The sequence below is a fragment of the Formica exsecta genome, unplaced genomic scaffold, assembly GCF_003651465.1.
Source record: "Formica exsecta isolate Colony F162 unplaced genomic scaffold, ASM365146v1 scaffold2, whole genome shotgun sequence".
Classification (NCBI taxonomy): Eukaryota; Metazoa; Arthropoda; class Insecta; order Hymenoptera; family Formicidae; genus Formica; species Formica exsecta.
The window spans coordinates 5,057,378-5,084,358 of record NW_021849297.1 but is presented as its reverse complement, the minus strand read 5'-3'; the positions used below and the strand labels follow the sequence as shown (position 1 = coordinate 5,084,358).

Sequence of the window (26,981 nt, the reverse complement as noted above, 5' to 3'; positions counted from 1 at the left end):
ATAATACAATCAATTGATCATGTATGTTCAAACTTTTTTATTTCTTTATCTTAAATTATTTTTTCACCGGTTATATTTCGATTTAGTAAATGAATCTATTCATCTAAAGAATTATCTTTTTTAAAAAGTCATTGATTTGATGTTCAAGTAAAAAATATAGATATGTTGATATAACACACCGTTTAACATATCTAATACGAATGTACACAAGTTTATCCTCGCAAAAAACTGATATGAAATCGTCTCGTCTCTCGTTTCATAATTCATTATACGACAATTATGGAAAATAACCATGGCACTATTCTTTTTCTAGTACATTAAAAAAAAGAAGTAAAATTTAAACAATAAGCGACCAATGTAACAGCTGAATATTCTCCTCGATATTTTTGAGAACGCTTGACTGTGATTAATCCCGATTTCAACGTCAATAATATGACTGTAGGAAGATACTTTTTAAAAAATGCTGTCAATTAAACATTTGTAAAAATGGCACTAACCTGAAAAAATCTATAAAAGATTTCAGTGGCACATGAATTATAATATAGAATAAAGCATTGTTGCGAAATCTACTTTTACAAGTGAGGAACCTATTGAAGTTAATCGACTACTTATTATTTTTGCGCACTTTGTGCAATACTTATCAGTCGTTTTGATTTTAAACTTTATCATTTATCCTACGAAAAAAATTATGCGGTTGCATTGTACGCTATATAAAATCTACACGAGCGACATTAATCATTGGTCGGTGGATCCATAACACAGATTATAGCTTTCATTACACTAGCTGCCGCTAATGCCGCGTAAGGTTGCCATTCTTTGATTCGGGTACCATCTTTATAATCGGCAATTCCGCGAATTACGACGAAATTTTCACGGCAATTACCTAAAATACTCTCTACCACGGCATCCATTTCCGCGTCAAATGCAAGTGCGCCGAATCGACTTGCGAACTTTTGCCTAAGTTGATCGTCTCGTGCGATTTGTCGACCAGATGCCACTGGCGCTAGATGAATTCGAGAACATCCATCAATTCTGTAATAATATTAATACAATATTAATATATATATTAGTATATTATACTTTTTTATATATAGTATATTATACTTATATATTAAAATATGGATTTATTTATATGGTTCAAACAAATTAATTTAAATCAATTACCTTTTATTTATAGAATCCTGTGGTGCAGTTGGATGGGATACTTCGATAACATCTCTTTCTCCAATAGCCATATATAGTTTATCGGATTCTGGTGGTGGTGCGTTAAAGTCATGTTCCGACTGATTGATCAGATTCTCCAAACCTTCCTTCGTATACTTCTGCCATGGTGGAAATGCTTCGTTTTCAGCCTATGGAAAAATGTAAGATAATAATAAATAAATATTTTCAACAAACAAATATACATATAATATTGTTCATGTAAATATCGACTAAATGACCTCTTTTTTAAGAGACGCCGCGATTTCTTGAAGACCGAGATTTGGCGGGCAATATTCTTTGGTCTCGAAATGATAATTTCCATTTTCGTTCATCTTGGCACTTTCGCAATAAATGTATGTATATTTATTATTGTACGGCGTTGGATGCGATATTACTACATCACCCAGTCGCACGTGTTTATTGTAATCTGTATAGTGAGGAACACCACCACCGACTCCGACAAGAAAAACAAAATCCACCTTTTGGAACGTACCTGTATACATAAATGCAAAAACAAAAGATTGTAACAACATGTAATGGAACGTGTGTAATAAAATTGAAAAAAAAAAGAAAAAAAAGTTAAGAAAAGAATACTGTGTACACACCTAACAATCTGGTAATGGTATTGCCAGCTGCAGTCATTGCTTCTCTAGTATGGCCCACAGTTGGCAATTTAGTGCACACAATCCTATGTGCACCGATATTGCCCAAAGTATAAACGTTTGATTCCCCTATAACAAACAGTAGCTATTTATTTTTCATATTCTTATGTACCTTAGAGTTTATGTTTCCGTCTATTCTTGATTTGCATATGATACATTGTGCGTTGTGCGGCTATCAACAAAGTAGAATGGAACCTGTGTCATATGTGATGATAAAATAGATAACAATTCATTCCATATAGATGTATTTCCCAAATAGTACTAGATATAATGGAAATAAATACACACACATATAGTATTATAAAAATCTATTTAAAAATCTTATTTAGTTTTGTTAAAAAGTTAAACTTGCTTGTGTGTGTTAAGATGCTGAATATATTTTACAGAATATGTGTTTTGCAATTATTGAGAATATAAATACTTTACTGAAATTTTTAAGGAGTATTATTAATAATAATAAAGAAAAAATAAGAAATAAATATTTTTCTTTGCTACAATATAATAAATATTTGAGAAATGAAAAAATTTAAAAATAAAGATATTGATATTAATTGTAAATATGATAAAATTTAACAAAATGATATAATGCATGTATCCCATAAAATGAACATAATACACAAAACATATACATAAAAACAAAAACACCATACATAAAACAATCATAAAGCTGTACAAAAACATTTTGTGTTAATATTAAATATTCATAATATGTAAAAGAAATTATTATGATGAAAATTAGAAAATGACTAACATAGCACATGAAATGGATTTATAGCATGACAGAAACACTGTGTTCTGAAATACATGTTATAGCATCACGTCCCTGCATTGTTCTTCAATCACAAGCAATTGGCAAGTTATGAAATGATATTAAAATAATGATAGAGATCTTTGTTATAAACTACTTTACCAAAACGGCATATCACTCGCGGAACTCCATCTGTCGTATCTGGTGAGCTTGCAGTACCTAAAGTTTCATGCATAGTGAAATATACATTCCCAATATTGTTTAAGTATTTGCCGCCAATTAATAGATAAGATAAATTAATAATCATATATGCATATAGGGAAGTGGAAGAGGAAGGAATGAGCATATAACCAAAATGATGATAGAAATTTAGTAGAAATAATTTAATTAAAAATTTTTTAAAACAATTCTATGCAATAACACGTTTTAAGAGAAAGTATGTAGAAATAAAAGCAAAAGAGTTAACAGAATTATTTTTTAAATATTTTAAGAGATTTCAGTTACCACTATTTGTCTTATGAGAATAGAATAGGAATTAGTTTATATTTCATTATTCAGGTCTATGTTTCAGTGTTATAGTTTCAGAGTTATAGTTTTAGAATTATCATTCTTGTGTGTAATATGAAGTAAATATTAAAATGCAAATGGTAAATAACAAAAAATCTTACCAACAGTAGTGTAGCGGACAAAGGTTTCCTTGTTTTCAATCATTGAATCCACAGCAAGTTTCTCACAATATTGAGCTGTAATAATAGCTACGGTAGGTTGTTTTGCGCTTGCCATTGTTGGCATCTGCTTCACTACCTAAAAATAAATTTTACAATGTTAGAGGACATGTAAGTTAATGAAAAAAAAATTAGTTAAGATGTTATATATAATCAAATAATAATAAATTACTTGAATCTGAGTATCTTCGTGAACGACACGTGTGAAAGCCCCATGATCCAATGATTTAATGAGTCCTTTCTCTTGAAGTTCTTTCAACTTAGCCTCCACATCTAACGGTTCCCATCCATGCTCCCTAAAACAACATTATTAAAAACTAATTATTATACAGTAGTTGATTATAAAAATAATTACATATAATTCCATTTAAATATATTAATCTCTTTATTTAAATTATATTTAATACAAGTACTTACTTTGATATGTCAACCACAGTTATTGGGTTTGGATAGGCAGACTCAATGAGCTCCAGAACTTTTTCTACTGTTAACTCAATCACTTGACCCATGATGGCTTCATCTGCAGATACTTTTAATAAAAAAAAAGAAGAAAAATTTATTTCATCATGTAATTGAATTGATGGAATTGATAAATTTGGCAGATTTTAAAGCTGCACGTATGCCTATTGTAAATATTAAATTATAGTTAATAGCGTCGAGACAAGAATAACAGCACTCCATATGCAAGTTAAATTTTCTGCCGTGTGTAAATGAGAGTGTAGATGAGTCTAAGTTTGTATATTAAGTAACTTCTAATTTTTGTCAATGTAAAGATATGTGAAAGTTTTGATATGTGTCGTACAGCTGTAATATAGTGCACAGTTTAACTAATGTTTTTTTTCTATAACTAGAATCGAGCTAGAACCGTTAATGAAGGATACAGCTAAAGTGTATATGTGAAACTTGAACATATATGTATATGGTAGCTAATAACCATGATTAAAAGGTTCGTGCTCTACATGGATGCATTTCCTTACAAGATGGGAACTAAAATGGCAATATTATTGTATTATGTATTCGTTAATGAATAATCAATTAGTAGTAATCAGAATTTAGGGAAAATAAAAATGATATAAATTTCAAGAATATGGAATAATACGTGCATATGTTTTTGATGCTATGCGAGCTGCTTTATTTAAAATCAATGTAGATAAAACAATACATTGTCGAGAAATAAAATTTTAATTAAAAGAATCCATATTCAAACAACTAATATTTATTATATAATATGTCAAGTTATTTGCGTAAGTAAATTGTGAAATGTGTTTTATATAATGGATAACAATTTTATATGTCTATAATCATGCTGTATGATAGGGTAGATATGCACCATGTAGGAAATACAATATCCAGGTCAAGTCAAGTAGTTAAGTGGGATGTTTTTTACACTCTAATTAATGTATTCTCTAGTGATCGTTCTGTTAAACAGATCGGAAAATCCTTTTACATGATTAAAGAATATAATGGACATTTTATAAGCTTGTATAACATATTTTGTTTCGATTTTAATCAAAATGATAAAAATGTATCGTTTTATTTCTCTCAAATTATTAAATGGAATATCATTATATATAAATCAATGCAATGTAAATCATAATGCTAGGCAAACTATGTTAAGCCAATGTTGTTATGGTTACCAGATGATATTGTGCCAAGCAACTTAATATATATATGTGTGTCTACCAGCTATTTTTTTTATTATAAAATTATATTGAAAAAAAATTCACAACTATTTTGCCTCAAATAATTATTGTGTTATAAGAAATTTTATTATGTGTGTATCAGTTTTGTTTGGATTATTAGCCTGTGTATGAGAAAAAGAGAACATCAATAAAATGTGACAAAAATGCTGAAATTTTTTCATTCTCGAACCTGATGTCCATATAACTTTCTCAGAGGGAGGAAGTGTGAATAGTAAGTGACCAGTAGCTGTGAATAATAGAAATTAAGTATGAAATAGATGTTCACGCTTAATACAATATAATTGTGAGCACAAAATGTACATGAGAAAACTCTGACTTAAATTACATAATGGATATATGTAAGCAACTGAGAGTTTTAGTCAAGTATGCATTTCCTTTTGGGTTCAGCTGCAATGTGCACTTGCTCCAATATCTTTCAATAAAGAACCATTAAGCACAATCAGTTTAATCAAATAACTGTTAACCCTTCTCCCGTATAAACTTTTTAGTTCATTAGCCAAAACAAGATTGCACTCGAAAATGAGAATATATGTAAAATATATGCAGATATGTCTATGTAGTACATAATAAAGAAGAAATAATTATTTACTCACATGGTCTGCTTGGAAGTGTGATTGGTTCTTCCAGTTGTCTTAACTCTATTTCCAGTTTTTTAATACTGGGATACTTATGTTGCATCAATTTCATTATCTTTTTTATAAATCCCACGTAATCTAGAGAAGAGAGAAAGAGAAACTAATTAATATCATAGAAATATATAGAGCAAAGAAAAATAAGTTCAATTTTTTATCGATGCAATTAAATTAAAAATTTGCAAAAAATAAATTGATATTATATGATTGATATAAGATTTCATAAATGCTAAATTTGATATTCCTTCTTAAATATCATGCAAGAATTGAGATCCAAATTTATTTTCCTGCTCTCAACAGTTTAAAATTAGATCTTAGTTCGTGCTTAAGAGCAACATAGAAATATTACTCATTTATATTCCTCAGTTAGATTGGAGATATTTGGTCTCAAGTAGTTCCATGAAATGTACGTGTGTTATCAATCAATGTGTATCATATTACAGTTCACCTCTAGGAAATTCCTGTGGAGTGACAAGTTCTCTGAAAAATTCTTGTGCAATGCTGGGCTGTTCCGATACGGAGAGTGTATCGGTGAACCAGAATTGAAGAGTTCTTTGTTCTTGTGTATGCTTTCCAGTTTGTGCGCTCACTAGAAACACTCTGAATTGTAGGCAAAGCTGGGCAGGACATACTTCTCCATTCGTTACTGTAAGAGTTTGATATTTTATTGTAATCGAATGTCAACTGGAAATTAAATAAAGACATACCAGCCACAGCCTGTTTGTTGATGACAATTCCTTTGTGATCGCCACCAGCAATGTGAACATTGTTTTCGTTTCCATTCTCCGCCGGAGGCTCCAAGGTTTGCCTCTCTATTATCAGTGTTGTGGAATTTGAAGTCTTGCATTTTGGTGTCATTACAATGTGCTCTGCTCGAAGGAAGAGAGAAAACGTGTTCATAAAATGTCTATCTTTGTCTTATCGCGCGTGATAAAATTGACAATTATCCTTCATAAGTCTATTGCGATTTCTCTAAAATTTACACTTTTAATAATCCTTTAGCATTCTTCGAATAATTTAATTCAGGATAATAATCTCGAAGAAAGAAATATGTTCGCATGAAGATCACGTCGAATAATTCTTCCAATATGAAAAGATCACGTTTTCGTTGATTTTGAAATGAAAACAATTTTATGTCCGAATTTCTGATTGTTTTCTCTTTATGCATTTTTTACTTATCTCCAGATGTATGATAAAAGAATCCGTTTTATCACTTACCAGTCTTTTCATCCATTTTTGCTACGTATTTTCTTTCGGGCTGCTGATACGTATTGTTACACTTTTTTCACAAAAGTGACAGGAAGAGTTAGGCGCACTGAACTAGAACACTTTGAATAGGAATACAATAAAATTACAATACTCCATCCATTAAGAACGACGAACAGTCACTGGCTGACTGTCACGTCACCACTCACTTCTTGCCATTACCAGCAGTGACGACATCGTGAATCGGCGCTGGCGCTTGTGAAGTCAGCAGTCGATGCATCATCCTTTTTCACCTCACTCCCTTCTCCTCTCACCCATTGAATGATTTGCTGTCTTACTCTTCTATTTTACATTTGTCACGATGCAGTTTTTATTGTGGAATGCCAATGGGAGAAATTAATGAAAAGAGGAATATACTAATAATGTACGAAAAATAATTAGAAAGCGCTTTAATTATTAATCGATAACCTTTTGCCTTACCAGAAAAATCACCGTTATCGTCATTCGTATTTAAACCTAATGCTAATTATCTCAAATTATCATATGATGAGTCATGGGCAGCAGACTGACGTCATCATGGTTTATATAATACAATTTATAATTGTGAATATATTATTCTTTGTATATAAAAAAATATATGACAAGATAAATATATATTATAATTGCAAAATAAAATGTGTGCATATGAAGGTTTTATTTGCGATACTTTATAACAAATAATATACACTTGTATTGAATTAAATAAAATATTACAAAAATGTTTTAATAAATATACATTTCTTAAAATAACGATTATTGTGAGAGATGAACAAATAAAATGAATTATATGAGCAAATTACTTTAACTGGGGATTACATAATAAGTATACCAACATTTAATGAATATGTCACAACAAATATCGCCCAAAATTCAGAGAATATTTACTTCTACAATTTTCGATCAATGGCTTTAATCTCCTGAACGGCATTATGTGATATATTATCATAAGTGTCTTGACGATATCTATAAATTATTGCAAAACACATACATATATATAAATAAGACTTTTATCAACAAATTCCCTAAAAATATTTTAATATACAATCTAAATGTTTATTAAAATTCCAATAATATATTTAACTAATATATATCTTATCATATTAATGAAAGATATATTTCTATTAGAATTACTATTAATATGTTTAGCACATTTAATATGTATATCTTTAAGTAGTACAAGTTGTTTTAATATAGCTAACTTCCATTAATAACAAAAAATAAAAAATATTGGCAACTATCCATTTAATATTATATCTAATAAAATCATCACAAAGCACAGTAATCAAAATTTTTCAATATTTTATATGTGATAATTAATTTTAATAAGAAATTATTAAAACAATTAAACAAACTTATGTTTTTTATCTCAGAGGAATTGATGAAATAGATGTCATAGATGTTAATGAAGACGGTCCAGAACTAAGATTAAGTTTATCCAATTCTTCATCTGCTTTGTTGTTCTTCAGATCCTGTTGCGTGTACAAAAACTTGTTCCATTCATCAATCCTTGGATGAGCTAAATGCTATATTGGAAGAAAAATGAAACGCAGTTTCTTCGTAAATTTCAATAATAAAATGTATATATTACCATATTTATTATATAAAGAATCGAGAAAAAAATCTTCAAAGTAATCTTACGTACCTCGGCGACATCATAGACCCATATTTTACCCGTATCATCTCCGACAGTGACGTGTAATCCGCTCGGCGTCCACGACACTCTGTTCAGAGCCGGGGACCCATCGACGACAACGCTAGCGGTAGGTACCTCCGTATCCTGGTTCAGATTCCACAAATCCAGCCTGCCTGAATCGTCAACAGCAGCAAACAGCGCCGGGTGTGTCGGCGACCAGGCGACATCGTAGACATAGTCACCGTTATGCTCGAAAGAATACAGCGGCTTATTCTCTTTGAGGCTCCAGAGTTTAATAGTCCAATCGAGGGAAGACGTCAGGAACAGATGGGAGAAATCTATCCCGCCCTGTACTGCGTGTGCGCTAATGCCGGTGACCGGTCCCTGATGACCTTCGTATGTTTCTGTTAACCCGGCGCGGCTACCGTGTCGGCAGGCTATTCGATATTATGTTGAAGTCGTGTTAGTAATTTTTCGTAAGAAATACACACACAATGTGACATAAATATATTATACATACATATGTAACATAGACAATTGCATTTACCTGAATAAACGGTCCCGTCTTCGCTTCCCATGACGAAATTATTAACGTCACCATGCGGAAAGGCCAAGCATGTAGCAGCAATCGCTTTCGATTGCTTCGTATGCAATTCCAACGCTTCCTGCGGTTGCGATAACATATCTAGACTCCACGAACACAATTTCCCATCCGTCGAAATACTGATCAGATTGTGCGCGTTTTGCGTTCCAACGACGTTCAAACAGTATACAGGGTGCTGTAAAATAAATAATAATTTTCACAAACAATCAAAGAGAGAGTTAACTATCTAATTAATACGCATAGCAAAATGTGATAAGTCACTTACAGTGTGCGCGGTAGCGGACAGAGGAGTGCGCTGTATGGGAGTTCTCTTCTGTACTCGATTGTCCCAAAGTACAATCTGGCCAGAATAAGTGCCGCCCAAGATCAAATTCGGATGAAATCTGGCGAACGTGGTGGACATAACAGGCGATTGACAGTGAAAGATAAATTCCGGGGTTGTTTTCTTGAATTTCGTATTCCAGATTAGGCATACTCCGTCAGGATCGTTTGGAGTGTCGTCGTTGTTATTGTACGAAGCCGCTAAAAGCTCGGGAAACTGGGGCGACCAGTCCATAGAAGTTACACAACGATTACGGGACCATCGTTCGCAGATAAACGAACGATTTAGCCAAAGTCGTTGATGACTCTTCTCGTCCCTGCAAATGCAACGTTTATAATTCCATGTGCGCAATCGTTGATAATCGAGCAAGACGTATCTACTATGAAGCAGTTATAATTACAGCTTATACAAGAGAAGATTAAAAAGATTGAAAAATAAAAAACATTTTAAATGCCGTTTTTTATACTTACATTCCATCTTCACCATCCATAGTACCAGTGTAATCAGTGTAAATATCGACTGATTCGCCTAATGCTCTCTCCACAATCCTGCTAGTGCGATCGAGGAATCGTTGAAAGTCCTCGGACAGAATAATCATTTGCTTCTCTTCTTCACTAAGTTCTCGTACTTTTGGAATTAATAAAAATAAAGATGTTTTATCGTCAAATGTAGGACCGATGCAAGGAAAATGATGATTTTACTCACCTTCTTTCTTGGGTTTTTCTTTCTCTTTCTCTTGCTCTACTTGCGTCACGGCAGGCTGGACTTCCTTAACTTGCGGCAGTCCATGAGGGAGAATTCCTGGTGGGAGCTTACTTTGGAAACCATCCATATGCGGCAAGCTATTTTCTTCGTCTTCGGCTTGGCCATCATCAAATGTCAAAACTGTGGTGAATAAGCTGGTTCCACTGTACCCTAACTTGGATGTAACTAACTATCTAGCTACTGATCTACCTATATTTACTTAGTTTCGCCAATACTCTAACAAATTTATTAAATCTTTTTCAGAGATGCTGTGTTTTTATATAAAAAAAATGAGAAAAAAATATTTTACAATAAATATAAAATAAATTAGAAAATATTCATAATGCAGCAATTTGTCATTTTATATATATATATCCATGAGAGAAAAATAACACTATGCATTCTACTAATCCGTAAATCCTAACATTAATTCCTGCAATATCTTATATCTGTTTTTACATTTCAACTGCCAAAATTTACATGCCAGCATATCACAAAAAAATGAATTTATCCTGATTTCTTTAAAACAGAGTATATATAATATGTTTCTTAATATAAATTATACATATGTAACTATATAACTCTTGCAATATTTAGCAACAAAACTTTTTTTTAAGGAACAACATTTAGAAGCTTTGATAAATATACCATATATTGATTAATATACCATGCTAAAAAATTCAAGTTTTTATAAATAAAAACAAAATATTATATATATGAAAATGTGAGCCTAGATGACATCAAAATTAGACATGTATACGAAAGGTGGACTGCTTGTTGATAGACTATCACAAATAAGACTGATTTTATATATATTATATATCGTACCACATTTTACTTTTTCAATTATTTTCAATTTCTCTCCACCCTTTGTTGGCATGCAATATCAATGAAATAGAACAATGTATGGGAAATGTAAAGAAGAATGTAAATATTCTAATAAGAAAATATTGATTTTCCCTTTATCCGTTATTAATTAAATTATTATCATATAGAAATCACGCGCGTATAGAATGTGACAATTATATGTGAAGTTTCACCATCTCTCTCTTTTATAGTATTAATATTAATTTTGTAAATATAACGATTAATGATGAATATAAAGAATTTGCGAAGATCAATGAATAATGAAATCGAAAAAGAAGTGAGTTTTATCACCACAGCTAGAGCTTTTTTAAAATAATGTAATAAATTGCATATAGAGTGTGGGGATAAATTAACGCAACTTTCCAGGTCTCATGCAGTGCTAATTAAATTTATAACAACTACGATAATGACAAGGAATAAAATAAAATCTACAATTTTATCAAAATAAACTAATAAAGGCTTTTATGAATATATCATACGAAGGAGACAAAAGGCAATCAAAAGCCAGCGCGGTAATTCGTGCGCATATGTTTTATTATGATTTTACTCACCTTCTTTCTTGGGTTTTTCTTTCTCTTTCTCTTGCTCTACTTGCGTCACGGCAGGCTGGACTTCCTTAACTTGCGGCAGTCCATGAGGGAGAATTCCTGGTGGGAGCTTACTTTGGAAACCATCCATATGCGGCAAGCTATTTTCTTCGTCTTCGGCTTGGCCATCATCAAATGTCAAAACTGTGGTGAATAAGCTGGTTCCACTGTACCCTAACTTGGATGTAACTAACTATCTAGCTACTGATCTACCTATATTTACTTAGTTTCGCCAATACTCTAACAAATTTATTAAATCTTTTTCAGAGATGCTGTGTTTTTATATAAAAAAAATGAGAAAAAAATATTTTACAATAAATATAAAATAAATTAGAAAATATTCATAATGCAGCAATTTGTCATTTTATATATATATATCCATGAGAGAAAAATAACACTATGCATTCTACTAATCCGTAAATCCTAACATTAATTCCTGCAATATCTTATATCTGCTTTTACATTTCAACTGCCAAAATTTACATGCCAGCATATCACAAAAAATGAATTTATCCTGATTTCTTTAAAACAGAGTATATATAATATGTTTCTTAATATAAATTATACATATGTAACTATATAACTCTTGCAATATTTAGCAACAAAACTTTTTTTTAAGGAACAACATTTAGAAGCTTTGATAAATATACCATATATTGATTAATATACCATGCTAAAAAATTCAAGTTTTTATAAATAAAAACAAAATATTATATATATGAAAATGTGAGCCTAGATGACATCAAAATTAGACATGTATACGAAAGGTGGACTGCTTGTTGATAGACTATCACAAATAAGACTGATTTTATATATATTATATATCGTACCACATTTTACTTTTTCAATTATTTTCAATTTCTCTCCACCCTTTGTTGGCATGCAATATCAATGAAATAGAACAATGTATGGGAAATGTAAAGAAGAATGTAAATATTCTAATAAGAAAATATTGATTTTCCCTTTATCCGTTATTAATTAAATTATTATCATATAGAAATCACGCGCGTATAGAATGTGACAATTATATGTGAAGTTTCACCATCTCTCTCTTTTATAGTATTAATATTAATTTTGTAAATATAACGATTAATGATGAATATAAAGAATTTGCGAAGATCAATGAATAATGAAATCGAAAAAGAAGTGAGTTTTATCACCACAGCTAGAGCTTTTTTAAAATAATGTAATAAATTGCATATAGAGTGTGGGGATAAATTAACGCAACTTTCCAGGTCTCATGCAGTGCTAATTAAATTTATAACAACTACGATAATGACAAGGAATAAAATAAAATCTACAATTTTATCAAAATAAACTAATAAAGGCTTTTATGAATATATCATACGAAGGAGACAAAAGGCAATCAAAAGCCAGCGCGGTAATTCGTGCGCATATGTTTTATTACATTTTTGATATCATATATTCCATATACTTTATAATTACGCTGAAGATGGTTCGAAAAAAGGACCGAAATGTACACTTTTTGTGATTATGTCTATCACTTATTAGTTAAAATATCAATGTAACTTGATTGTAATAAAATATATGAGCACAAATTACTGTACTCTTGATGGCGTTTTGTCTCCTTAGTATGATACAATTTTATCGTTTTAATTCTCAAAATCATAAAAGATTAATAAATGTGCAATAACAAAATCTCTTAATTAAAGTGTCAAATCTCAAATATATTGCCAATTATTAGATAACAATTTGCAATATAATTGCTGCTTTAAAAAATAACAATGCTATGAACAGTTCAATTTCTGCATGCGCGATACTTAAAGCGAATATCTTAAGAAGAGAAACATAAAAGAATAAAAAATAAAGCATCTTATCAAGCAATTTGTAAACGTCAGCGGCAATTCCCTCCTTTCAGTGCAAAATAAAGCAAAAATAACAAATTACAATAAGAAAATTATGTGAAAATTATTTTTAGACGCAACTTTGTGAAAGTGTGAATTATGGGCATGTCCGTGAAATAATTAAGTAAAGTGAATCGTCTTTAGAGAGGATTACCTACCTGTAAATTCGTCCTCCCATTCTAAACCAGGATTTAGATTGTACTCGTCTTGAAGGAGGGAAAAGAAAATGTCAATCAATTTGATATCCTATTCGCCGGAATAGTTTGTAGGCTTTTTTTAAATATTTTTCAATAAACATTATTGATGCATAATGTACATGTATAAAAATTAAAAGTTACTTGAGTCTTTTTCGTTTCGTACATTAATTTAATCGTGAAAAATTTATATTGTTGCATCATTCTCGCAATAATATATTGCAAAATAAGATTCAAATAACTTCTTCTGTTTTTTTGTCATGCATATTACATCAACAATTGCTTAAGAAATTTGAAAATAGAAATTGAAATGATCAAATCATAGAGTATATATGTATATAATGTACGCATACACAAGCGTACAATATTCCCATTAACAATTGTATGTTTTAAAACATTGATCCACTCTAAAAGAGGCCCATTTCCAGTCCATTATTTCTTAATGTGCATTTTCACAAGACTAATATCTATCTTTGTTTAAATATCAGACATAGAAGAAATGATAGGAATCTTTGTTCTAGATTTTTCTACATATTTTTAATATATCAAAATATTTTTGTTTTGCATAATGCGTCAATTGATATAGAATATGATGAGGTACGATATTTTTCGGAAATTAAATTTGGCGTCAAAACTCAGTATTATAAATCTCAGAAAAAAGTTTCGGTAACAACTAAAATGAAGACAATTAAGGGATCATGAAATTGAAACGACTTAATTTAATATAACATACTGACATCTCCGACTGCTAAATAAAAGCTATATATGTTCTTTCTGGTTTCAACTCAATGATTCAAAATATTTGATATAATAATTACTTTATAAAAAAGTTGACTGGTAGCGGAAATAAATCTGTCAACATTCATCATGATAAGAAATATTCATTACGTAATATTTTTTGAGAATGCTGTACTGCTGTGCTACGATTTCATATAATTGTTTTTTTCTTTAGATGTTAATTTACTAATTTGCTACGCGCCACCTTCGTGCTGTTAAAAAGCAATATTCTATAACCAAGGAACACATCTTATAGAAAAGTTCCTTTGCCACTAAAAGCTCAAGCAATATATCTTTATACAAAATATTAAGATCCTTGTGTTATCAGATAAAAAGTTTATTAAAAGTAAAGTCAGTATATATCGAAAATAATGTGCCTAATAGATTATTTTCGATTTAAATTTAGTTAATATCCCACAACACTTTAGCTCTATAAAAATTGCTTCCATGTTAGTAAGCGTTGATGATACATGTGTTAGCGTCCCCAAAGAGATTTCAGATAACCGTGACATCGCGCCGAGAACTCTGGAAGGTGCGTTAAGTTGTGACAAGATTTGCCAATGGATATTTTCCTCAAAAGATATTCTGACATTCTTGATATGTCATCTATGATGTGTTATCAAAAATATCATTAAATGAATTGTCAGACTTTTTTGACTTTCCTCATTTTCGTTTAACGGTTTATCAATTTTTTTGTTCTTTACCCTTATATTCCTATGTCAATATTAAAATATATACACAAAGAAAATATATTTGTTTTTGACATGCCTGTGACATGTGAAATTAATAGTAAAGTTTATAAGAGATAGCTTGGAAAAGACTGCTAATAATATTTAAAGAGCCAGGGATGTCCAAATAACCATCTTCAAAATTTGTACATGCTCTTTGAGAGTCAAGTATATGCAGATAGATTTGTGTCGTGTGCCTGATAGCAGATTTCTTTATTGTATAGAGTCGGGATGTCAGATAAGTATTTGGAAAATAACAGATACAATAAATTAGAACAAATGCACCCAAAAATAGATAAACATAACGAGAGAAAAGAGTCAGAAGAAATATAAAAGCGATCCGAGAGCGCAAAAACCCGATTAAATTTTGGGTGGAGAGTTGTATTTTCTTTTTTTACATTCCTGTATTTTTAACAGGATTTTTTCCTATTAAAATGTCAGATTCGAGAGATAATATTTTTTTATATGTTTTTTAGATTTTGCTATATCTATCCTGAGATAAAGGCAAATAAAAGCACTATCTGTTATGTTGCAAATATTAAATCATGTATAATGAAAGTTTTGGTAAACTAAGAACAATATGTACTATGTATGTATGTACTTTAACAAGCAAATTTAAAATTCAATTTTTCTTGCTTTAATGCGTTCGTTTTAATGTGAATAATTTCGAATAGCATGTATAAAGTTTAATCTAATTGAATATCGCGTTAATCTATTGCTAAAAATTAATCCTAATTCACATAACATTTTTTCTTTAGAATAATTATTGCCTTAAGAGAGCAATAAACTGAATCCAAGCTAAACCTAACTCTGAACCTAAAAGTCATTTTCAGAACCAAGAGAAATCATAACTTACCGTAATAGTCGAATGCATGAGCTGAGAAGGGGAGGGAAAAAAATTGTACTTAGTTACGATATATCATAAGAATGCACTACACTAATAATACCTCTCTACACTCAGACCATTAGTTCCAAATACAAAAATCGATAGTGAAATTGTACAAAAGTACAAGAATTCTACAAAAGTATAAGAAAAAATTTCGTGTGTGGCTGCGATATGTTTGATAGTTTAAAAAAAGAATATATCTTATAGAGATAATAATAACAATATACACATTTTTTTCAGACGCTGTATATAACTTGTTTGTAAAAAAAATATTGAAAAAGTAAATAATGATAAATAAAAATGTAATTTTATCTTGATATGATTAAAAAATACTATGTATCTTGCAAAAACATAACAATAATAATGCTGAATGTAGTTAGGTGGATATAATTTTGTAAGTTCTTATATTGTGCGGTGCTTCTCGATTCCTACATATAAGAGGAAACGTACATATTCAGAATTTTTATGATTTTTAGGCTAATTAATGTTTATCTTTCACACATGTTCAACACTTTCATTTACTAGCAATTACAGTGTCAATTAGTTATGATAAATATTATGGCAAATAATTTCAATTTTTCAAGCTATATTTAATAGATGTGCTCTTTCTCAAATAAACGAGTTGCAATATCGCACTTACATCCCTTGTCACACTTATGCCCACCCTCTAAGTCTCTTTCAAAATTGATTCTCTTATTTTTTTTTTATTAATATATGGAGAAGACAATCATCAATGAAGCAAATAATTTTAGAAGCAATCATCTCCATCAATGTTAGAGTATATATTAGCAATTAGTACCTTATAAAGCATTAAGAAATACCATAAAAGGAGTTATTTTGATATCTTATACATATTTGTCAGATATTATTATAGACTCTGTTTTGTCATATATTAGACTATTTTTATATGTGTGTACTGGAGAAATATTGGTAATCATCATTTTGTGAGCACAAATACCAATCCTTTGCCAGCATGCATGAGTCATGATATAACAGTTTTGTCAAAATTTCATTTGCATTCCTAATTCGTGTTTTCCCCAAAAAACAGGATGTTTAGAGTTAATGTGCTGTGTAACTTTAACTTTTTCAGTTAATTATTCTGTTAAATTGCTGAAGCATGATTAAGCTTTTTTATAATGTAAGTAAATGATTATCTGTATGTGGAAGTATAAAAGCATGAAACTATTTTAGAGATAATCGAAATGACTTATTTGTTTAAATAAGACCAAAATATATAATATCTTAGCAAATATAGTATTCAATTACAAATTTCCACATACAAAATTCGTGTAGAATAGTTTCAATATGAAATTGATTATTTAGGAACTTATATATAATCTTCATGATTCCTCGTTGTCTTCACATAGTTTGAAATATATGAAGAACGAAAAATCACAGTGTAAAAAATATGCGGAGCAATGTTATTAAAAGCGTAAAGCACCCCAAAGATTCTACATTTCTTCGTTTGGAATCTGACGTATCTCTACCTCCACAATAGATTTCTACCTCTATAGTATAATGTCGTACAACAATTATGGAAGGGTAGTAAAAAAGTAGACAGAACATACATAGGTAGTTTGGTGCAGACCCACCTTTCCTGGGGCGCCACCAGTCAGTCTCAAAGTAGCCTGCGGAGCAAGAGTGAGTTGGTGTTGTTGTTGAACAGGAGGAGTAGATGGTGTATGCAGAGGACGATGTGGACAGTCCTTGTGTCCAACACCGGATGAATCGCGCGATCAGATTGTATCGCAAGACAAGGGAATACGCGTATGTTTAATTAACACCGCAAGATCAGTTAGGAAACATATATAAAGAATTTATTATGTATTTATATATATTTATGTATATATATATATGTATATATATATTTTTAGAATTTTTCCTTTAGCAGCATGTACTCCAAGATAATGAATTGGACAATTATGTAATTTAAAAAAAAATATTTTTCTCTATCAAAATTTAATTTTATCAAAAAATTAATGTCACATTATCATTTCTTTACACAGTAAAGTAGGTGGTATAGAAATAAAATATATAAAAATTATATAATTTGTTAATCATTAAAATAAATTGCTTATAATTCTTTTTTTATTAGCAGAATATAAGACTGAGATTAACAGTTAATAAAACATAATGTAAACATTCAGGAACTAACTGAATTTGCGGTTGTGTGTGTCATGGAAATGAAAATATTATATGTAAGAAGATTGCGCCACCACCAAAAGAATCATAATTTAAACCAAACCCAGCCTGATTATTATACATAAATGAATATGTGTATTATTTGTTATATGCCCGACTAATACATTTGTTACATACATAAACTCTAAGGCTCACAATAAGAAGAAATATTATTATTCATTTCCAGTAAATATTAATTATAATGTAATAATATATCATATTATTTATTTTCTTACATTGTTTTAAATAAATATATAGTCAGTATATATATTTAAATATATACTAATTAATGTGTTAAATTAAATGTATTAATTAATTTTTTGCATAATCATTTTTTTAAAGTAATCAATTTTTAATAAACAGATGTAATTTGATGTAACAATTAAAGCACTAAAGACAATACTCAATGTTATTTTTTAATACAGAGTATTGTTTGAATAATAAAATATAAAAAATTATGTAAAAGTGTTGAAAAATGTTAATCCCCCATAAATAATAAGAAAAAAATACAAAATTGTAATTGCACTGCACTAGATTATTAAATTCATGTTTTAAGAATATGTAAGTTTCCTCACCACTTGAAAATTAATCATAAAAAACAATTTAAAAGGTTAACTCAACCTTAATGTTATTTGTCACTCAAAGAAAATTTAAAAAATTGCGCTTATGTGATTTTTAATAATACTATTATTTATAGTTAACACACAAGAAAATATTGTTAAGACTTTAGTATGTGGTTACAGACTTGTAAACATACAATGTTGCAATTGAAAATGATATATATAATATACTCTCTCTTTTATACACCACCCACTTTACCATAGTCAATCATGTAAATTTTTTGATGTGAAAACTATGTGTAGTTTGATGATATTTCAGTGATGTTAAAAACACGCATTCTGAATGCATAAACTTGTGTGTAAACTTATATCAAAATAAATATTGATAATCAATGGAATTATTTAGCATAAAATAGCAAGAAAATGACATTGTTAAAAATTATATCATACAACATATAATATTTGATACACATCTGTCTACACTTGTAATCAATTAATCATATTTCAAGAATTTCCAAAAACAAATTATATTTCATCAATTCCATCAATATTTATATCTTCAAATGTTGTGAATTGAATACTGAATAAGAACACGTGTTTTCTAATATCTAAATATTTCTTTGCAAGATTATGAGTGAGATGTAACACTTATGTGCAATAAATAAATAATATAAGGGAAATATTGACTCACCGTCGTGGGATGTATGCGTTGTCTGAATAGTCTGCGTTTGTTTGCTGTAGACAACTGGTTCTTTTGGTGGAATGTTCGTATGGGCCACAGAAACAACTGTGAGCTCCCGATTCTTTTTCCGACTTGCGCTGCTTTGTACCAGAAAATAAGTATATAAAAATCGCCTTTGAAAATAAATATATACATATAAAAGGTATAAATCATATAAATACCTTTGAGCAGAATTTATGCTGGAAGGTTGCAAACTGGCATCTGGTGTAGCATTGGCACTTTGTTCAGGAGTTAACGAACTCATACTAGATAAATTAGATAATACATCTGAAAATAGATAAAAAATCAGAATGTTGCATAAAAAACAATATTTAAGCAAATAATATATATATAATCAAAAATATAATTATATACCTGATACTGGTGCTATATTCAAGCCACACAGCAATGCATCTATCTCCTTCTGCTGATCTTTCTCCGTGCCAGTCCCAACCCTAACAATCGCCTCCTCTACCTGTAATCCACAAATCATTTTAATATCACAATAATTGCATGTATATTTTTATATATGTATATATGAATGCAATATTTTTTGTTTCTCATTAAACACTTATATTTATCTCTTACATCTTTCTGTTCTTTTTCCCTCCTGCGTCTTTCCTTTTCTTCCCTGATAGCTTGCAATTTTGCCTTCTTCCTCTCCAACTCAGCTTTCCGATCAGACATCATCTTGTTGTATAGTGATCAATACCTGAGGAATTATACTACAAATCTTCTGATTGTATATTCAAGAGAGAGAGAAAAGATTTCAAAAAGATATCAATATATCTGCATTATAACTGGTAAGGAAATCGACGCAAATAAAAGCCCGATGCAATTATTGATCTTTCAGCAGTGACGTCAACTTCGTCCAAATCAAGGCGTTAAATCTCGCGAACGATTTTCTTTCCTTACTTAATCATGATATTGCTCAAGTTATTGTTCATAAAAATGTACACGAAAAGTTAATCGGTATTCAAGTTCGTGGCGCGAGTTTGAACACTGAAACCACTGCAAAACGAACTCGGGCGATGCCGACATAACGGCGCTACTTGGCCTTATACAATTTAGATATCATGGAAATGAAGTAGATAACAAAGGTTAGATTTCGTTTTACCTTCGTTATTAAGAATGCGTAGATTCAAGTGGCGAGAGAATTGATGAAAGTTTTATTTAGTCAATTCTACATTATTTTAAAGATTGACGTGTAATTCCCACGCGATCTTTTCCGCGAGAAACCGTGCAACTAAACCTTTACAAGTGTCTGCTGGATGCTGGGTCTGCTGTCAGAAGCCAGAAGAACGAATTGAAGATATCATCCGCCATCTAGCTACATTCCCACTTTTCGGAACTTTGTAGTATGTTTGAAACTTATTCACTGTTGGTAAAATACTCACTTTTAATATATATGTCTAAATTAAATTGAAATAAATATATTTATTGTCATTTTTATAGTTGCGATATAAATAATAAAATGCCTCAATTAATTTTGATTATAATAATTTTTTCAGGTATTATTTCAACTTAGCTGAAAGTTAGAATTGTGATTTAGTTTCGAAATTTATTCTTTGAGTTTGATTTAATATGTGAATTTCGATCACTTGAAAATATTAATTTCCATTTATCAATAATTGTGTTATATGTGCTTTCTAAATAGATATATGTCAAGACAATCTAATCTTGAGCATTTTATAACGATCCGAAATTGTTACATAATAATAAATTACGTTGTTCATTAAAGATGTCGATATCTTATATTATATTGGAGATATAATGCATTTCAGCATATATATATATATATATATATGTCTGTGATATTTATATTTTTCTTATGTTTGTGCTTGCTTTTTCAACGTTAAAAAAAGAAATATTCAACAATACAATTATTTTTTCGCTTCTCAGAGTTTATAGGTCTCACTTCGATCACGTTTCAAGCTCTTAAAAAGGTCGTCAAAATGCTAATCCCAGGCGGCGTGGAAACCTAGTTTAACACATGCCCAGCAGCGTTTAAAAGTTATGTAATTCCGGTGTTGTTTCAGCGCCAGTTCTTCAGTAGTTACAATTTCAGTCTACGTCTACGTCTGACAATAAAAATGAGTCCGGATTCTTATTAGCAATAGTTTTACAGTGGTCATCTCAATATTATTTCAAAATGATTCATTAATTAGAACATAAGAAATAATATTCAATCGCAGCGAAGAATCCAGAGCAAATATACATCGAGGAAAAACTATTTGTATACAGAAAACTGGCTATTCGATCAACGAAACGCGTTTAATATTAAATTGATTGAACAAATCATATAATTATTAATGCGAAGAAAATATCCGATTGAATCTAATAATTATTAAATTTAATTAACAATTATTAATAAATTAGATTGATAAAAGTTATCAACACATTGCACTAACATGTAATTCGTTGAATAAATTTACTTTTTTAACGAATATGATTGTCAATCTTCTTCATTCAAGCAGCCTTTTTCAGTTAGTGCGTCGCAAAATTAAATCAATTTATGAATATAATTTTCGATAAAAATCGGAATTTTTGATTAATAAAGATTATTTATTTAATCACTTAATACGCGTGCATAATATGACGAAGATTTTAACAGCTGTATACAGGCGTATTCTTGTCGATTATTTCGCGGGATGCGAAACGCGCGTTGCAGATATACATAATAGCGATTGATACAAACGAATAATATACTTTGCCGTTCCCACTCGCTGAGTGCTCGTAAATCCGCATTCGTGATCCCATTCGTTACATAGATTCCCAATCGGTCCGGCTACACGTCTCTTTAAATTGGTACGAGGGCTAAAACTCTCGGTGATCGCATGCTTTCTCCTCTCTTTCCACTTGTGCAAACAAAAAGATAAAAAAATCTTCATATCTTTGGAAAAGATGAATAATTATTGTATGGTTGAAGAGGATGCTTAACTTGGGCATTTAATTTGAATGATTAATTATTGTGACAATTTGTACATTTGTACTTTTGTTCGTACTTTACATTTAAATTTCCTCAATATTGACTTGTTATAGGAAACATGAGAGATTTAAATTAAAATTACAAAGGAAAAACGTGGTTTATTTTACAATTACTTTCTTATTTAATTATACACATGTTTAGGCATTTGTGTTGTATGAACGGTATTTGTTTGGCTAAATAAATAAAAAATAATTGGCTAGCATACATAAAAGAAAATATATTACTTAATAATTAGGCGTACAACAATGCTTACAATCTCAACATTGTCATTAATTGCTAGTAGAATAAAATGACGACACACGCATATGGATAAATTTGTCACGTGCCAATTTTTCGTTGAAACGCGCTATCAAATGATGTGAATGTGCCATAATCTATGATAACGTGCATGTGAATTACGAACGCGGGAACAAGTTAGGACTGTTTTATCGCTGAGTGAAAATCTCAATTAATTGCAATTACCTGTGAAATTGCTGTCGGAATTAATGAAGAAATACTTTTTATTCTCGCTCTCTGAATTGCGGAAGATAACGATCGTGTGATAATTACGTACAATGAAACTGTCAGTTATGATGATACAGCCGAACCAAGAGATTACTTCAATAGATCAAATCGATGTAATATTCCCGAGAAATTGACCAAGGGTTTTTATCTTTGAATATTTTTCACGATATTCGCCAATTCTCGATTATCTCCAGTAATGCATTTGCGTCGAGATTAGATTTTTGCAAAATTTTGATTCATAAGTCGCTCAAAAATAACTGTGTGGAAATCGAACTATTGCAAGAGAGAGAAGGATCTTGATTAATTTATCTCGTGCGTAAAAACATTTCACACATGATCTGATCCCAAGAGCATCCGCATCGAAAACAGATCACCGACAGATCGATTTGCCGCGAAGGGACTCATCGTCGAAGAGCAGTGATTGCCCCTCCTTTCCCCTTTAGCAAAAAAAAAAAAAAAAAAAAAAAAAAAAAAAAAAACGCGAAAAAATTGCTCCGCGGGAACTTTCGTAATGCACCATGTAATACGGAGCAATTGCTTTTTCGTGGAAGCGGGTGCGGTGCGGCGCGCCGTCAAATCGGAGGGTTAAGGGCGCGGGAGGAAAGAAACGGGGAAGGGAAGGGTGAATGATCGTGGAGGAACGGGTAGCATCGAGACACACGATCAAAAAGAAACTTCTAAATTCAGCCACGCGAAATTAGCTTGACACTAATTCTACGGGGGAGCATGGGCAAGGCTAAGAAGCCAGCCAGAAAAGATTGGCCTGTGAGGGAAGGGGGGAGGGATTAAGGCGACTTCGCGTGATCCCTCATACCGACTTCGCGTGTCGAAGTCTGATTTGCTTTGTTGAATCAAGTGTACACGGGGGTTGTTCGCTCGCAAAGGCGAGGAGAACGAGATAGTGTGCGGAGAGTCGTCTCCTCCCTCTCTCTATATCCACCCGCTTCCTCCTCACCCTCTCCCCCTTCATTCCTTTAGCCGCGTCGGCTCCGCTTCCATCATTTTCGTCGGCAATTAGATCGCCGATGGAACTCATCCGACTTGTCAGTCTCTCCACCGCTCTCTTCCGCGGGGGTATTTTAAACTGACGTTATCGCTGCTGGCTGACATATCAGCTGCATCTTTATTTAATTCGCTCGTCAGGCCGAATTCGTCCGCTTTGAATTGAACAGATCATCGATATATCATTAATTACCTATGTCGGAACGAGATCTGAAAACAGATTAAAAGTGACCGCGTCACGATAAGAATTTCGATAGATATTCGAAAGACTTAAATAATACGTTAGAATTATATCAATTATTTGAATATTTTGGGTATTATTCAAGTAAATACAGGGTCCAAATGTGCAATTTTAGGTAATATATCTGATTCAATCTCACATTTTGACAGCTTGCTTATAGTACTTCAAGTTTGCAATGTAGTAAGAAGGATATTTTATTCTGATTCGATGGTAAGTTTTAATCTTAATGGCTAATATATATTTTGCAGGTGTAATTTTCGCCAACGAGTTTCGCGGTCGATAAATAAAGATTTATCGAGCAGTAACAGCCGCAGAGACCATGTAGAGACGATAGATTCGAAAATTATCTCGCTTTGTGGCTTGTTCAATGGAGCCTGAAAATAATAGCTCATGGAACGTATCTACGATTATTTTTGGAATCTAATGTATAGAGGTGGAACGATTTATCATATAACTGTCTCTTTGCGGAAGATAGATGAATTGAAATTTATTTCATCTTGCTTCGTCTATTTGTAACCTGGTCGAAACAACATTTTCGCGTAATGGTAACATATAATTTTTTGTTCAGATTATATCTTTGGCGGGCAGGAGAGATAGACATCGTCTTCGCATAAATCAGCTGCGGAGAACCGAGTCCACGTGGCAATTAATTATAGAAGTGCCATGCAAACGTCATATCTGGGTTGTCGGTTCAGGGCCGGTACGGCTTCACGGATGTGCGGTTTTGATATCTCTCAAACATTTCGTCAGATGAGCGGGCATACTGCTTAGTATGGGTATGTGTGTGTTTGTATGTGTTTGTATGTGCGCAAACATATATGCATATATGTATATATCTCCCTCTCTCTCTCTCTCTCTCTCTCTCTGTAAATATGTGTATGTACGTGTGTTTATACCGTGGCAAGTGGCATCTACACGGATTCCCTTTCGCATTACGCTAGGCATTTCTGTTCATCGTACCGGAAACGGTATAGTCTGGCCACCTCTATCTCGCAGATCCCGCATCCTCTCTCTTCATCCTTTTCTCGCTCTCTTCCAACAGATAAGTGGAAAGCCAGCAGGACGTAGGTCGAAGTTTTGGTGGATTTACGGAATCTCAAATTCGTACCGGCATAAGCCGGATCTGGCCTCTCTCCGGTCAAACGGTTAAAGGTCGACCTTGTCGCGGCTGGGCAGCCAGCTTTTGCGGAATGGGACGGAGATGTTGATGGTCCTCCTTCACCTTTACCACGGATGGGAAAATACGAACGAAAGGACGAAGAGGATGGAAACGAACCCCACATTCGGCGCCGCAGACTACGGCTGATGAACCACCTGGTGGACGCGCGCACCGCTTCGAAAAGGCAGAAAGCAAAGTTCTAGCAACCGTACCTTGCGTCCATTCGCCTGGTTTCCTTCGCTTTCCCTCTATCCCTTTCTCCAGCTTTTCAATGCTCTCAATCGTCTTCGTCGTACGTTTCATTCCTTAATGCTTTTAACGTTTGTTTTCACGCAGTTAACATGTAACGAATCAAATAATGGATTATTTGCGGAGATTTGTCAATGTCCAAGCAACTTGAGACATGTAGTGATACGTTTGCACTTTCGTGTGTTTGTAACGGTATCTATAGTATGAAATTCATCTCATTTAGCAAGACAAAATTTTAAAATTATTCGATTGCTTAGCGCAAGAGTGTTCAAATATACACAATTATTCTTTGCATTTTATTTATCCAAGTTGTCAGCATTTGCAATGATATTTAATAAATTATCGAATTTTACAGTAATATTTTAATATCGTAGTATATTCTTCGCGCGCGTCAATTATGGAGTCTAACGACGTGAAAAAATTGTAATTAAATAGCGTTAAAAAACATAACGCGATTATAAATCTTCTCGATATCGCACCTCTTTGAATATCGTCACTAATCTCAATTAACTGCAGCAAAAAATAAGGACAAACACGATTTCCCGAACACGTGAGCGGTATAAAGAAACAGTGGTCGATTAATCACAGATTCGGCACGCTTCTCGTCTCCTTTCTCCATTAATCTTTGATACCACGAACAAAAAAATAGAACACGATCGCCATATCGTATCGCCGGTAAAATACTCGCAAATAACACCGCGCGAAAACAAGCGTTTCGTTTATCCGCGAGAGCGTACACGGCATACAAAATTAGTATTCAAAGCCCCGATAATATCGGGCTTAACGAGACTTCTATATCAGGAAACTCGCGAGGTATTGATTTTACAAAGTCGCTGGGCAAGCGGCGGTGGCACACAAGACTCGTTCGTTCATCGGCGAATTAGCGTCGATGAACTTTTCTGAATCCCAGGCTCTGAGCCCAAGTCCATCGATTCCCTCTTTTCCCATTACCTTTTTCATATACACGATCGCTTAAGTAGATGGAACGAATTGCAAATAATTGTCGACAATGGTGGGCATTCCGTCCGAACGACGTAATTACGGCTTTGCGATCCACAGAGATCCGATGGTAATCGTGGATTTTTGCGCAACGCATAAAAAGAGATTGAGACAGAGAGACAGAGAGAGAGAGAGAGAACAAAAAAAGAGAGAGAGAGAGAGAGAGAGAGAGAGAGAGAGAGAGAGAGAGAGAGAGAGAGAGAGAGAGAGAGAGAGAGCTCGTTCGGTAAAGACGCGTCTAGAGGAAAGAG

General features: G+C 31.9%; 2 protein-coding genes across 49 annotated transcripts; both read right to left on the bottom strand.

Moving 5' to 3' along the window:
• Positions 1-7,422, bottom strand: LOC115234257. 4 transcript variants are annotated; one of them, XM_029805173.1, is made up of 13 exons: positions 6,892-7,422; positions 6,381-6,542; positions 6,122-6,319; positions 5,635-5,754; positions 5,211-5,267; positions 3,756-3,867; positions 3,511-3,634; positions 3,282-3,417; positions 2,776-2,832; positions 1,809-1,934; positions 1,443-1,696; positions 1,165-1,352; positions 1-1,032 (listed from the first exon to the last, which is right to left on the bottom strand). In XM_029805173.1, exons 1-13 carry the CDS (start codon positions 6,905-6,907, stop codon positions 732-734), a joined length of 1,851 nt encoding a protein of 616 aa, XP_029661033.1. In that variant the 5' UTR covers positions 6,908-7,422; the 3' UTR covers positions 1-731. The 4 variants fall into 4 exon arrangements, with proteins under 4 accessions (XP_029661033.1, XP_029661036.1, XP_029661034.1 ...); XM_029805176.1 differs by lacking the exon at positions 2,776-2,832 and having other exon boundaries at positions 2-1,032; XM_029805174.1 differs by lacking the exon at positions 5,211-5,267 and having other exon boundaries at positions 2-1,032.
• Positions 7,423-7,556: 134 nt separating this feature from the next.
• LOC115234255 (cytoplasmic dynein 1 intermediate chain-like) lies at positions 7,557-20,905 on the bottom strand. 45 transcript variants are annotated; one of them, XM_029805125.1, is made up of 14 exons: positions 20,705-20,905; positions 20,176-20,312; positions 19,963-20,062; positions 19,770-19,875; positions 19,558-19,688; positions 17,694-17,831; positions 16,096-16,116; positions 13,699-13,746; positions 11,640-11,819; positions 9,948-10,104; positions 9,421-9,793; positions 9,099-9,330; positions 8,561-8,988; positions 7,557-8,441 (listed from the first exon to the last, which is right to left on the bottom strand). In XM_029805125.1, the coding sequence occupies exons 2-14, from the start codon at positions 20,275-20,277 to the stop codon at positions 8,280-8,282; spliced, it is 2,178 nt and encodes a 725-aa protein (XP_029660985.1). In that variant the 5' UTR covers positions 20,278-20,312; positions 20,705-20,905; the 3' UTR covers positions 7,557-8,279. The 45 variants fall into 45 exon arrangements, with proteins under 45 accessions (XP_029660985.1, XP_029660984.1, XP_029660989.1 ...); XM_029805124.1 differs by having other exon boundaries at positions 20,176-20,299; positions 20,705-20,904; XM_029805129.1 differs by having other exon boundaries at positions 11,640-11,795; positions 20,176-20,299; positions 20,705-20,904.
• Between the last annotated feature and the right edge of the window lie 6,076 nt (positions 20,906-26,981).